At 37.2% G+C, this 12,166-nt stretch overlaps 1 protein-coding gene across 1 annotated transcript in view; it reads left to right on the forward strand.

The window, feature by feature from the left end:
* Nucleotides 1-10,165, forward strand: part of PTCHD3 (patched domain containing 3) — a 19,627-nt gene extending 9,462 nt beyond the window's left edge. The window contains exons 3-4 of the mRNA XM_017853031.1: nucleotides 4,366-4,511; nucleotides 8,037-10,165. Of these exons, the coding sequence (XP_017708520.1) occupies nucleotides 4,366-4,511; nucleotides 8,037-9,544 (1,654 nt within the window). The 3' untranslated portion in view covers nucleotides 9,545-10,165. The remainder of the gene's footprint in view (nucleotides 1-4,365; nucleotides 4,512-8,036) is intronic.
* Nucleotides 10,166-12,166: the final 2,001 nt, after the last annotated feature.

Below are 12,166 nucleotides of genomic sequence, written 5' to 3' on the forward strand. Positions count from 1 at the left end.
TTTTTTTTGAGATGGAGTCTTGTTCTGTCACCCAGGCTGGAGTGCAGTGGCGCAACCTCCGCTCACTGCAACCTCTGCCTCCCGGGTTCAAGCCATTCTCCTGCCTCAGCCTCCTGAGTAGCTGTGATTACAGGCATGTGCCACCACACCCAGCTAATTTTCATATACAATATTTCTTGAGTAAAATTCGCTCTTCCCCCTCCAGATCCAGTGAAACACTCTGACACTGGGACTCAGGCTGTCATCACTTTAATACTGCCTCTGCTTTTGAGACTGTGACCACTTTAACACCCCTGCTACCTTAACACTGCCACCATGCCAGAAAGGGGGACTATTTTTTCTTTTTCTTCTTTTTTTTTTTTTTTTTTTTTTTTGGTTCATCACTCGCTTGGTTGCTCTCACTTTTCCGGGGTTCATAAAATTGCTTCTGACAGTTTCTGCTTGTTTTTCTGATAATTCTTTGAGAAGACAAGAGCTTCTTATTATACCATTTTTCCTGACATCCCGTGCTAAACTCTTATTTTTTAAGCCTGGTGATTTTTAAAAACATTTTTTCTCATCAGCAATAGTGTCTAATCAAATGGAATAGTAAAAGAAATTGTGGCCAGTTTTGTTTGATTTGGCATATCTTTTTTACCTAACATATTGCATCAATTACGATTAATTGTTCCATTTGGAAGGCAGATAAGTTGGTAGAACCAGGAAGCACGTCCTATTTCTACTAATTTAAAATAGTACTTTTCACTTCATAAAAAATTAAGTTCAAATTTAATTGACTTAAGTGTCTCCATTGTTCTAATGTGCAGTTTACCTTGTTAAGCACTTAAAAATTGTTCTCTAGGCATTAAGGGTAGTTTGTGTTCTTGTTTGAGTTCAAACTAAAATATGAAAGATATCATCAAACAACAGAATTTAGATGTAGGAGGAACCCCATAGATTATATTCTAATTAATTTACATCAGAGTCACCCAGAGAGCCATAAACCAGGGATTCTCCGGCATCACCCTACCAAATTAAAATATCTTGGGTTAAATCTGGAAATCTGTATTTCAGAAATTTCTCTAGCTGATTCTTACGTGTAGGTAGGTTTAGGGACAAATAATATAATTTAACTATTTAGATGTATGGAGAAGAAAGATGAAGTCTCAGTAGGTAAAGGGATGTGAAGACATTGGGGACCTCTTTGGGTCAATAAACTACCTCATAATTTTGTTACCCTGGAAAGGAGGACCACATCCCTTAGAAACAAAGAAACTTTAAAAAGAAACAAAAAAAACCCCGCAAAATTCAGTCTACTAAACTTAGTAGGATAAAGCATTTTAAAAATTCAGTCTACATGTTACTAATAATTGGTTTGACAAAACTTTTCTACTAGATAGATAGTTGGTTTTGAAAATACAAATTCTACTCAGTTCTTACATATCTTTACAAATGATTTGGACAATAACGCAGAAAAATATTTAATAAGAGAATTGGAAAATGATTTATAGTTGTCTCTAAAGACTCTTCTATGCTTATGTAACCACCATATTGAACACAAGACTCATAAGGTATAAACATAAAGCAGTTGTATTTTTGTCTCCCTTTGTTTCCTGTTAGTTTACTAGGTAGAGCAAGTTCTTCCTCTGCCTCATGAAAATTCAGACAGTCCCTATGTTATGGTAATTCTTAAGCAAGACAAAAAGTCCTCCAGTCAGAATTAAAATGTCCATGTTCATGTTCATGTCATAAACAAAAGTGGTAACTTGATTTGAAGCTAAGGTTTTTCCCCCTCTCCTAGCTGGAGCATGCTACATGGAATAGCCTTTAATAGGGAAAAAGGGATATTCCAGGCCTCTCCTGTGACTTCTCCTACTATCCACCTTGCTGAGTGGTTCACAGACTGGAACATGCTCAAAGACTAGGAGAAATGGAATTGAAAAATTCTTAAGATATGAGTGCTGCCATGACAGTCTAACATATGTCTTCTCTAGTCTTGAATATGAAATTGATCCTCCCGCAAGTGTTTGTTTGGTGTTTTTTGTTTTGTTTTGTTTTGTTTTGTTTTGTTTTGTTTTTTGAGATGGAGTCTCACCCTGTCACCCAGCCTGGAGTGCAATGGCACAATCTCAGCTCACTGAAACCTCCGCCTTCTGGGTTCAAGCGATTCTCCTGCCTTAGCCTCCTGAGTAACTGGGATTACAGGCATGTGCCACCACACCTGGCTAATTTTTGTATTTTTAGTAGAGACGGGGTTTCGCCATGTTGGCCAGGCTGGTCTCAAACTCCTCAGGTGATCCACCCACCTCCGGCTTTCCAAAGTGCTGGGATTACAGGCGTGAGCCACTGCACCCTGCCACCTGCAAGTGCTTTTATAAGTTCCCTGGACACCTCTCGCTCCCCCTCTTCCCTTATCACAAAGGGTCTCTTATGTCTGTTCTGGGTGGAGCTTCCTAGACAGTTCTAGTACTTATTCCCATTTTGCCTGTCTCACACACACTCATATATGAAGGTTATATCTTGCATACACGTGTTTAGCTCATTTAAGACACATATTCAAACATATTTCAGGATTCTATATTTATTGTCTTGCAATGAAGTCACTTAAATAAGACTTTTTCAAAAGCCTATGCTCTAAATTGAACTTAATTATAGTTCATGCTATTTCATGTATAGTAATACCCTGCTTTTCCTCAGGAATACTATCCAAGACATCCAATGGATGCCTGAAACCACAGATAGTACTGAACTTTATTTATATCTAGCCAAAGTCTCTATAATCAATACTATACTTCACTCCCCTATCCTCTGAAAAATTCACACCTAAGAAATCCAGAAACTCAAAAGGAGGAATGGGCATAACCTTGTCATATATACCTTTTATCCAAAATCTTTCTGATTTTGAAATTCATCTCTTTTACTTTCTTATCTTAAACTCCTATAAACCAATATTGTTCTTTTAAAAATGTGTTATAATATGCCGGGCGCAGTGGCTCATGCCTGTAATCCCAGCACTTTGGGAGGCCAAGGCAGGCGGATTACCTGACATCAGGAGTTCGAGACCAGCTGGCCAACATAGTGAAACTCCATCTCTACTAAAAGTACAAAATTATCCAGGTGTGGTGGCACATGCCTGTAATCCCAGCTACTCGAGCGGCTGAGACAGGAGAATCACTTGAACCTGGGAGGCAGAGGTTGCAGTGAGCTAAGATCGCGCCATTGCACTCCAGCCTGGGCAAAAAGAACAAAAGTCTGTCTCAAAAAAAAAGAATTATAATAAGAGATTTTATTATAACAAAGCAATTTACTCTTGCCCTGGAATTTATATGTGTATGTGTGTTGACTTGGGGCCCTGACCTAAATTCGTAGTACCAGGTTGAGAAAAAGTGAAATTCAGTAACAGTACAGGCATTTTATTAGCAAGAATAATTTTATCTATTTAAATGTGATCTCCCTGCAGGTCTTTAGTCATGTTCCTGCTGTTTTGAAACCAGTGGTTCCAGTTCCTCAGCTCCTAGACTTTAATTCCAAAGTTAGTTTCTCTCCCCCACTAGAATATCTGAATGCAGGTATCAGTCATTTGTTTTGAAGCAATTTTTAACAAGTAAAATCTAAAACCAGAGGTTGTTGCCAATATTTTAAAAGGTAACGTTATGGTTGTTGAGGAGGTAAAGCACTGAATCATACTTTAAAATATTCTGTAGTCCCATTCCTGTTGGTTTGCCAAGGAAACAGGCACAGATTGGGTCATTTAAAATATAGCACATTTTAATTTTTTCCAAATTCGTAGCAACTTTTCCACAGAGCCCACTTCACCAGTAGAGAAGAATCCTGAAAGTAACTTGAAGGAAGACTTTCCTACTGTATGTTAACAACAATACACATTGTACTAGCTTTGAAATACAGGAGGTATTTAATGTTGTGTTATGGCTAGTTAGAGATCAGGAATAGGTGAAAAGATAACTGCTTATATATTCTTTCTCTGGTACAGTTTGCTCTTCATTACCTGTTATATTCCACTCCCACCCTTCTGAAGATCAGAGTGGAATTAGCCATTAACAGTGTTTTAGTACTTCTTTGTGGTTCCAAAATGCCAGTCAGTGACTTAGTGCTTGGCTGGCTGTAAAGAATCACATGTAGGAAAGTTGATAGAAGTACAGATTTACAGATTTCTAACTTTTCTGCTCCCTTTCTTTCCTTTTATTTATTTATTTATTTGTTTATTTTAATTGGTCTGAGATAGTCCCTGGGAATTAAAGGTCTCCAGAAGATACGTGTGGAAATTATTGCCTTAGAGATTTCTGACTACGTGTCCAAGTCAAAAATGTTATCCATTGATGAAAGCTGCCACCACAAATTCTATGATTTTTCCCTCCAACTTTGCAGGTTTGACTGCATACGAAACAAAATGTGTGTTGCAGCCTTTGGAGTGATTTCTGCTTTCTTGGCAGTGGTGAGCGGCTTTGGCCTGCTGTTGCACATTGGGGTGCCATTTGTCATCATAGTTGCCAATTCGCCATTTCTTATTCTAGGTGAGTTAAACAAAATGGGAGGCTGCACACTGTGTATGTGGCAGGGTAGGGGATATAAGGGAAATAATTGTATTGAGGTGGCTCTATAGTTCACAAATGAGGTGCCAGGAAACAGGGAAATGAAATTGAACTGGATATCTCTAGAGGTGGAAAGATTGAGTATCCTAATGGAAAAACAGACCGTGTACGTGAACAGCAGTTCACATGTAAAAAACAAAATACGAATCACTAAAAATACAGTCATGTATCACTTAACATTGAGGGTCTGAGAAATGCTTCCACAGGCAATTTTGTCGTTGTGTAAACTTCCTAGAGTGTACTTACACAAACCTCAATTGTATATCCTACAACGCACCTCGGCTATGCTGGCCTCCTACTCCTAGGCCGCAATCCTGTACGGCATGTTACTATGCTGAATACTATAGGTAACTGTCACACAATGGTAAGTATTTGTGTATCTAAATATATCTAAACGTAGAAAAGGTACAGTAAAAATATGGTAGAAAATATAAAAAATGGTCCACTTGTGCAGGGTACTTATCACGAATGGAGCTTGCAAGAATGAGAGTTGCTCCGGGTAAGTCAGTGAATAAATGTTGAGTGAACATAAGGTATAGGACATTCCTATACACTACTGCAGACTTTATAAACACTGGACACTTAAGCTATGCTACATTTATTTAAAATGTATTTTTGTTTCTTCAATAACCTTAGCTTACTGCAACTTCATTATTTTATAAACTTTAAAGATTTTTTTACACTTTTTGACTTTTGTGATAACACAGCTTAAAACACAAGCACATTGGAGAGCTGTACAATAATATTTTCTTTCCTTAGATCTTGGTGTAAACAAACTCTGCCAGTCTTATGAAAATACAGCACATACAGTTATGTACACAACATAATACTTAATAAACAATTGTTACTGCTTTATGTATTCACTATGCTAAATTTTATGTCATTATTTTAGAGTATACTCTAACTTATGAAAAAAATAGTTAACTGTAAAATAGCTTCATGTAGGTTATTCAGGAGATATTTCAGAAGAAGGCATTGTTATCATAGCAGACAGCTCCACGTGTCCTGAAGACCCTCCAGTGGGACAGGATGTGGAGATGGAAGACAGTGATAGTGATGATTCTGACCCTATGAAGGCCTAGGCTAATGTGTGTGGGTTTTGGTTGTTTTTTTGTGATGGAGCCTCACTCTGTCACCCGGGCTGAAGTGCAGTGGCTCAATCTCGGCTCCTGGGTTCGAGCGGTTCTCCTGCCTCAGCCTCCTGAGTAGCTGGGACTACAGGCATGCACTACTATGCTTATATGTGTTTTTGTATCTTAGTTTTTAATAAAAGTTTAGAAAGTAAAAAATAAATAAATAAAATTTTAAAATAGAAAAGGCTTATAGACTAAAGATATAAGTAAAGAAAATATTTTGTATAGCTGTCCCATGTTTTGTGTTTTAAGCTGTGTTATAAAAGCCAAAAAAATTTTAAAAGCTTAAAAGTTTATAAAATAATAAAGTTACAGTAAGCTAAAGTTAATTTGTTATTGAAGAAAGAAAAATATATTTTAAAATAAATGTAGTGTAGCCTAAGTATCCAGTGTTTATAAAGTCTACAGTAGTATACAGGAAAATCCTAGGCCTTCATGCAAACTCTACAAAATGGCTTACATTAAATCAATTATATACGTCTTAACTATAGTTATTTATGGCTGTGGGGTAGTGAGTGCGTACGAGGAAGGTATGCCTTGAAAAGCTAGAATAAATAAGCTAATATCCAGTACACAACTCACTATCTCCCCCAGAAACCAAATATTAGTTTTTCCAAGATGCTTACTTTCCAAAATATAAACATCTTTATTTTCTCATGCTTACTGTAAAATAAATTCTGAACTTACCAAAATACAAAGAAAATGGAAAACAACTAATTCCACCCTTCAGGGATAATTCCTGCTAATATCTCTATGTATATCCATCCAGAATTTGTTCTATGCAAATATACACATGTACCTATCTCTCCATTTCAAACATCTTATTTTATAACAAGAAATTTTCGTTTAACATTAAATATCTACCTCTTTTTAAAAAGACTGAATATGACTCCAATCTAACACTATGTTTGATTTGGCCAATGTCATACTGTTATGGGATTATGTTGTTTTCGATATTTTCCTATTGTAAATTACACCAAAATGAACACACTTGTTCTACTTTTGAGCATTTGTCCAATTAGGACAAATTCCTAGAAGTAGAATTGACAGTCAAAGGTATTCCCTTTTTAAGTCTTTTGCTTTGTTGCAAACTTGGACTGAAAAATTGTGTGCCAATTTCCATTTCTCCCTAGTGGACTGAATATCTTCATTTGCAGAAAACCCTCCAGAAATCCTCAGTCTTACTAATATTGATTAATAAGAAAACCAAGTGTCTCACTTGTGGTTTAATTTGCATCCCTTGATTAATTGAAAAGTCAATTTCTTTTTCTTATACCATTATTCACTACATAACGACGTTTGGGTCAAAGATAGACTGCATATACAAAGCAGACCACATATACAATGGTAGTCCCAGAAGGTTATAATGGAGCTGAAAAATTCCCATCACCTATTGTTATCATAGCCATCTTATTGTCATAACGCAATTCATTACTCACATATCTGGTAGGAGGTTGGAGGGAGGTGAAATTTATCTGCAACAAGCTCATGCTGCCCTTTCCAGTTCCTTTTTTTTTGGTAATCCCCTTTCCCGGGCTTCAGTCATGACCTGAAAATTCTCTGATGTTCTCCTATTCCAACCAATCTGAAATATCACTGAGGAAAGGGACTAATTATCTAGTAGGCATTAATATGTAAAGAATTCTTAAGATTTACCTTGACACATATTTCTGATCTCATTACAATGAACTGGGCAAGTGGAATTTGAATACCAACATCCTAGGTATCAGAAACAAAGTAGCAGAAAAACTGTATCTGTGTATGTGCCTGTGTGTGTCTATAAACTATGTGGTGCCTCTCAAATCATACCACAGAGATAGCCAGATGCTCACTGTAGAACACATTAAGTCCAGCTTATATTTCAAGCAACAGAATGTTGGCTGGGTGTGTCTGTACATGAGCATGAAATATCTTACAAGAGAAAATGATCTCTCAAGCAATCTATTAGAATCAAAGACACACATTGCCAATGCTGCTTTGACTGATACCCATCTAGCCAGGTTTCCTGACCTCATCATGGAAACACCCTAAGCAAAGAGTAGAGTATACTGTGCTACGTGCAATAATAGGAGTATGTACAAAGCAAAGACTTATTACAAAGGAAGGAGTGATGAGTTCTATTGTAACTTCAGAGGCAACCAGGGAAAGCATCACAGAGAAGGTAGTATTTAATCAGAGGGTTTGACAAGATAAATAAAACCTTAAGATACAGAAAAAGAAAATGGTTTGAACCAACCTGTTTAATTTTTAATGGATAGTAATATGTATGAAGATGAAGATTCTGTTTCTTTCTTTTTTTTTTTTTTTGTTACAGGTGTTGGGGTCGATGACATGTTTATCATGATTTCTGCCTGGCATAAGACCAGCCTTGCAGATGACATACCAGAGCGGATGTCCAATGTCTATTCAAAAGTGGCAGTGTCTATTACAATCACCACCATCACTAACATCCTGGCCTTCTATACAGGGGTTATGAGCTCTTTTAGGTCCGTACAATGTTTTTGCATCTATACAGGAACGACCCTGTTATTTTGCTATTTTTATAGCATCACCTGTTTTGGAGCATTTATGGCCTTGGATGGTAAAAGAGAAGTAGTCTGCCTACGCTGGTTGAAAAAGGCTGACGCAAAATGGTCCTCATTTAAAAAGTTCTGCTGTTTCCCGTTTGGTTCTGTCCCAGATGAACATGGAACTGATGTCCATCCAATGAATTTGTTTTTTAGAGACCATTTTGGCCCCTTTCTCACAAGCAGTGAGTCCAAGTATTTTGTAGTCTTTATATATGTTTTGTACATCATAAGCAGTATATATGGGTGTTTCCATGTGCAGGAAGGTTTAGACCTTCGAAATCTGGCAAGTGACGATTCCTACATCACACCATATTTTAATGTAGAGGAAGATTATTTTTCAGATTATGGTCCCAGGGTTATGGTTATTGTTACTAAAAAAGTTGACTACTGGAATGAAGATGTTAGGCAAAAACTGGAAAACTGTATTAAAATTTTTGAAAAAAATGTCTATGTAGATAAAAATCTTACAGAATTTTGGTTAGATGCATATGTGCAATATTTAAAAGGTAACAGCCAAGATCCTAATGATAAGAATACTTTTATGAACAATATTCCTGATTTTTTAAGCAATTTTCCAAATTTTCAGCATGATATTAATATTTCATCATCAAATGAAATCATTTCTTCTCGGGGCTTCATTCAGACAACAAATGTTTCTTCCTCAACGAAAAAGAAAATAATGTTATTCCAATTACGACGCATAGCTGAAGACTGTCAAATTCCCCTAATAGTATATAACCAGGCATTTATATATTTTGATCAGTATGCTGCAATAATAGAAAACACTGTTCGAAATGTATTGGTTGCATCAGCAGCTATGTTCATTGTTTCCTTATTGTTAATCCCTTATCCATTTTGTTCCTTGTGGGTGACTTTTGCTATTGGTTCTGTGATTGTAGGAGTAACGGGTTTCATGGCGTTCTGGAAAGTCAATCTTGATTCCATATCCATGATTAATCTTGTCATTTGTATAGGGTTTTCTTTCGATTTTTCTGCACACATTTCCTATGCATTTATTTCTAGTTCCCAGCCCTCAGTAAACCAAAAATCAATTGAGGCATTATATCTTCTAGGCTACCCAGTGTTACAAAGTGCAATTTCAACAATATTAGGGGTGTGTGTTTTAGCTTCAGCGAAAGCATACATCTTCAGAACATTTTTTAAGATTATGTTTCTTGTTATGGTATTCGGGGCAGCTCATGGCCTAATTTTTATTCCAGTATTCTTAACCTTTTTTGGAAGGTTTATTTGAATATCCACTAACAAATCAAAGACCAATTCTATAATTCCTAATTGTCCCAATCCAATCTAATTTTTTTAAATGCACTATTAGGTATAGTCAACAAACTACTAGGAGACCAAGGTGGGTGGATCACCTGAGGTCAAGAGTTCGAGACCAGCCTGGCCAACATGGTGAAACTTTGTCACTACTGAAGATACAAAAATTATCCAGGCATGGTGGCGTGCACCTATAATCCCAACTACCTGGGAGGCTGAGGCAGGAGAATCGCTTGAACCTGGGAGATAGAAGTTGCAGTGAGCTGAGATCATGCCACAGCACTCCAGCCTGGGTGACAAGAGTGAGACTCCATCTCAGAAAAAAAAAAAAATTGGTCAACAAACTAAAAACAAGGGCATGTTTCCTTGACTTGGAAATGCTATTTTAAATTATTATTTAAAATATACTGATAAAAATTAATTAGTCTTATGTTAAAATATCTTCGCTAAATTAGGAAGTGTTATCTTTCTTACAGTCTTTACAATCAAGTACAAGGTACAACTTTTCTGTTATTTTTTCCCTTTACTTTATATTTATACCTGAAATTCAACTATTGTATGTATGGTTCATACTATAAATGGAATATTATTTTCATTGTACTTGCTACATGCATTCATATGTGAAAATGCATCTTATCATTTATTTTCCCATTCAGAGGCTTTTCTACACATTTTGTTAATGGTATATTTTGATAAGAAGTTTTTAAAGTTTATAAATCCAATTTATCATATTTTTTCATGGTTAGTGCTTTCTTATCCTAAGAAATATATTGACTACTCCAAGGTTACAAATAAAGTCATCTATGTTTTCTCCTCTAAGCTAATAGTTTTGATTTTACATTTAGGCCTATGATCCATACACATGTATTTGTTGGGCCGTATGGATAGAGGTCCATTTCCTTCTCATAAAAGCTGCCCATTTGTCTCAGCATCATTTGTGAAAAGACTGTCCTTCAGGATAGGATTAACTTGGCATCTATATAAAAAATAAATCAGTTGACAATTTCTGTGTGGTTCTAATTTTGTGCCATTGATCTGTTGGTGTGCTCTAAGCCCAGTACCACCACACTGCCTTCATTACTGAAGCTTTATATTAATTACTGAAATTAGGCTGTGTATGTTGTCCACTTTGATTTTTATTAATCTTTCTGATTTCAAAGTTTATCTTTGTTATGTTCCTTTTTTTTTTCGAGACAGATTTGCGCCCTGTCACTCAGGCTGGAGTGCAGTGCTGCGATCATAGCTCACTGTGCCCAAAACTCCCAGGCCCATGTGATCCTCCTGTCTCAGCCTCCAAGTAGCTGGGAATATAGTCGTGCCATTACATCTGACTAATTTTTTGTTTTAATTTTTTTTTTAAGAGACAGGGTCTTTCTGTGCTGTCTAGGCTGGTCTTGAACTCTTGGCCTCAAGCAATTCTTCTGCCTCAGCCTCCCAAACTGCTGGGATTACAGGTGTAAGCCACCATACCAACACTTTGTTACTTTTTTGTCTTCAACTCTATAAACCAATTTTTTTTTTAAAGAAGGTAGTCATTGCTGGGCGCGGTGGCTCAAGCCTGTAATCCCAGCACTTTGGGAGGCCGAGATGGGTGGATCACGAAGTCAGGAGATCGAGACCGTCCTGGCTAACACGGTGAAACCCCGTCTCTACTAAAAATACACAAACCTAGCCGGGCGAGGTGGCGGGCGCCTGTAGTCCCAGCTACTCCGGAGGCTGAGGCAGGAGAATGGCGTAAACCCGGGAGGCGGAGCTTGCAGTGAGCTGAGATCCAGCCACTGCACTCCAGCCTGGGCGACAGAGCAAGACTCCATCTCAAAAAAAAAAAAAAAAAAAAGGGTTTTAACAAAAAAAAAATTTTTTTTAAAAAAAAAATTCACTTTTACCCTGGAACTTGTTGGTTTTGGGCCTTGAATTTAACTCGTCACACCAATGGGATGGGAAAAGTGAAAAACAGCAACAGTGTAGAAGTTTTATTAATGATTAAGAATGTTAGCTATTTAAATATGATCTTGCCTAAAGGCTTTATTCATGTTTTTCTTGTTTTGCAATCAGTGGCTCCCGCTCCTTAGTTATCTCTCCTAGACGTAAATTACAAATTAGTTTCTTTTCCTCATCAAAAATATTTGGGGTGATGTCAGCATAAACAGGGTAGAATGTAGCTCCAAGAGCCCATTTCACCACAAAATTTTTTAAAAAATTGAAAAAAGCAAAACTGTTAGAAAAGATTCTAATTAAACTCTGAAAATGGTCCAAGGTTTACACCAACCAAATGGACACCAAATCAGAAAAAAAGCAACTTAAAATGGTGGGAAAACTTTGTGGCATTTTATTTGCCTTTGTCTCACACCCTCCTCCCTGGCTTGATAGTGATGGTGGTCCTAAGAAGGTAGCCTAGGCCAGGCAGGGTGGCTCAGGTCTGTAATCCCAACACTTTGGGAGGCCAAGGGGGGGTGGATCACCTGAGGTCAGGAGTTCGAGACCAGCTTGGCCAACATGGTGAAACCCCATCTCTACTAAAAATACAAAAATTAGCCAGGCGTGGTGGCATGCACATCTGTAATTCCAGCTACTTGGAGACTGAAGCAGGAGAATC

The sequence above is a fragment of the Rhinopithecus bieti genome, unplaced genomic scaffold, assembly GCF_001698545.2.
Source record: "Rhinopithecus bieti isolate Rb0 unplaced genomic scaffold, ASM169854v2 scaffold_35615, whole genome shotgun sequence".
NCBI classification, from domain to species: domain Eukaryota; kingdom Metazoa; phylum Chordata; class Mammalia; order Primates; family Cercopithecidae; genus Rhinopithecus; species Rhinopithecus bieti.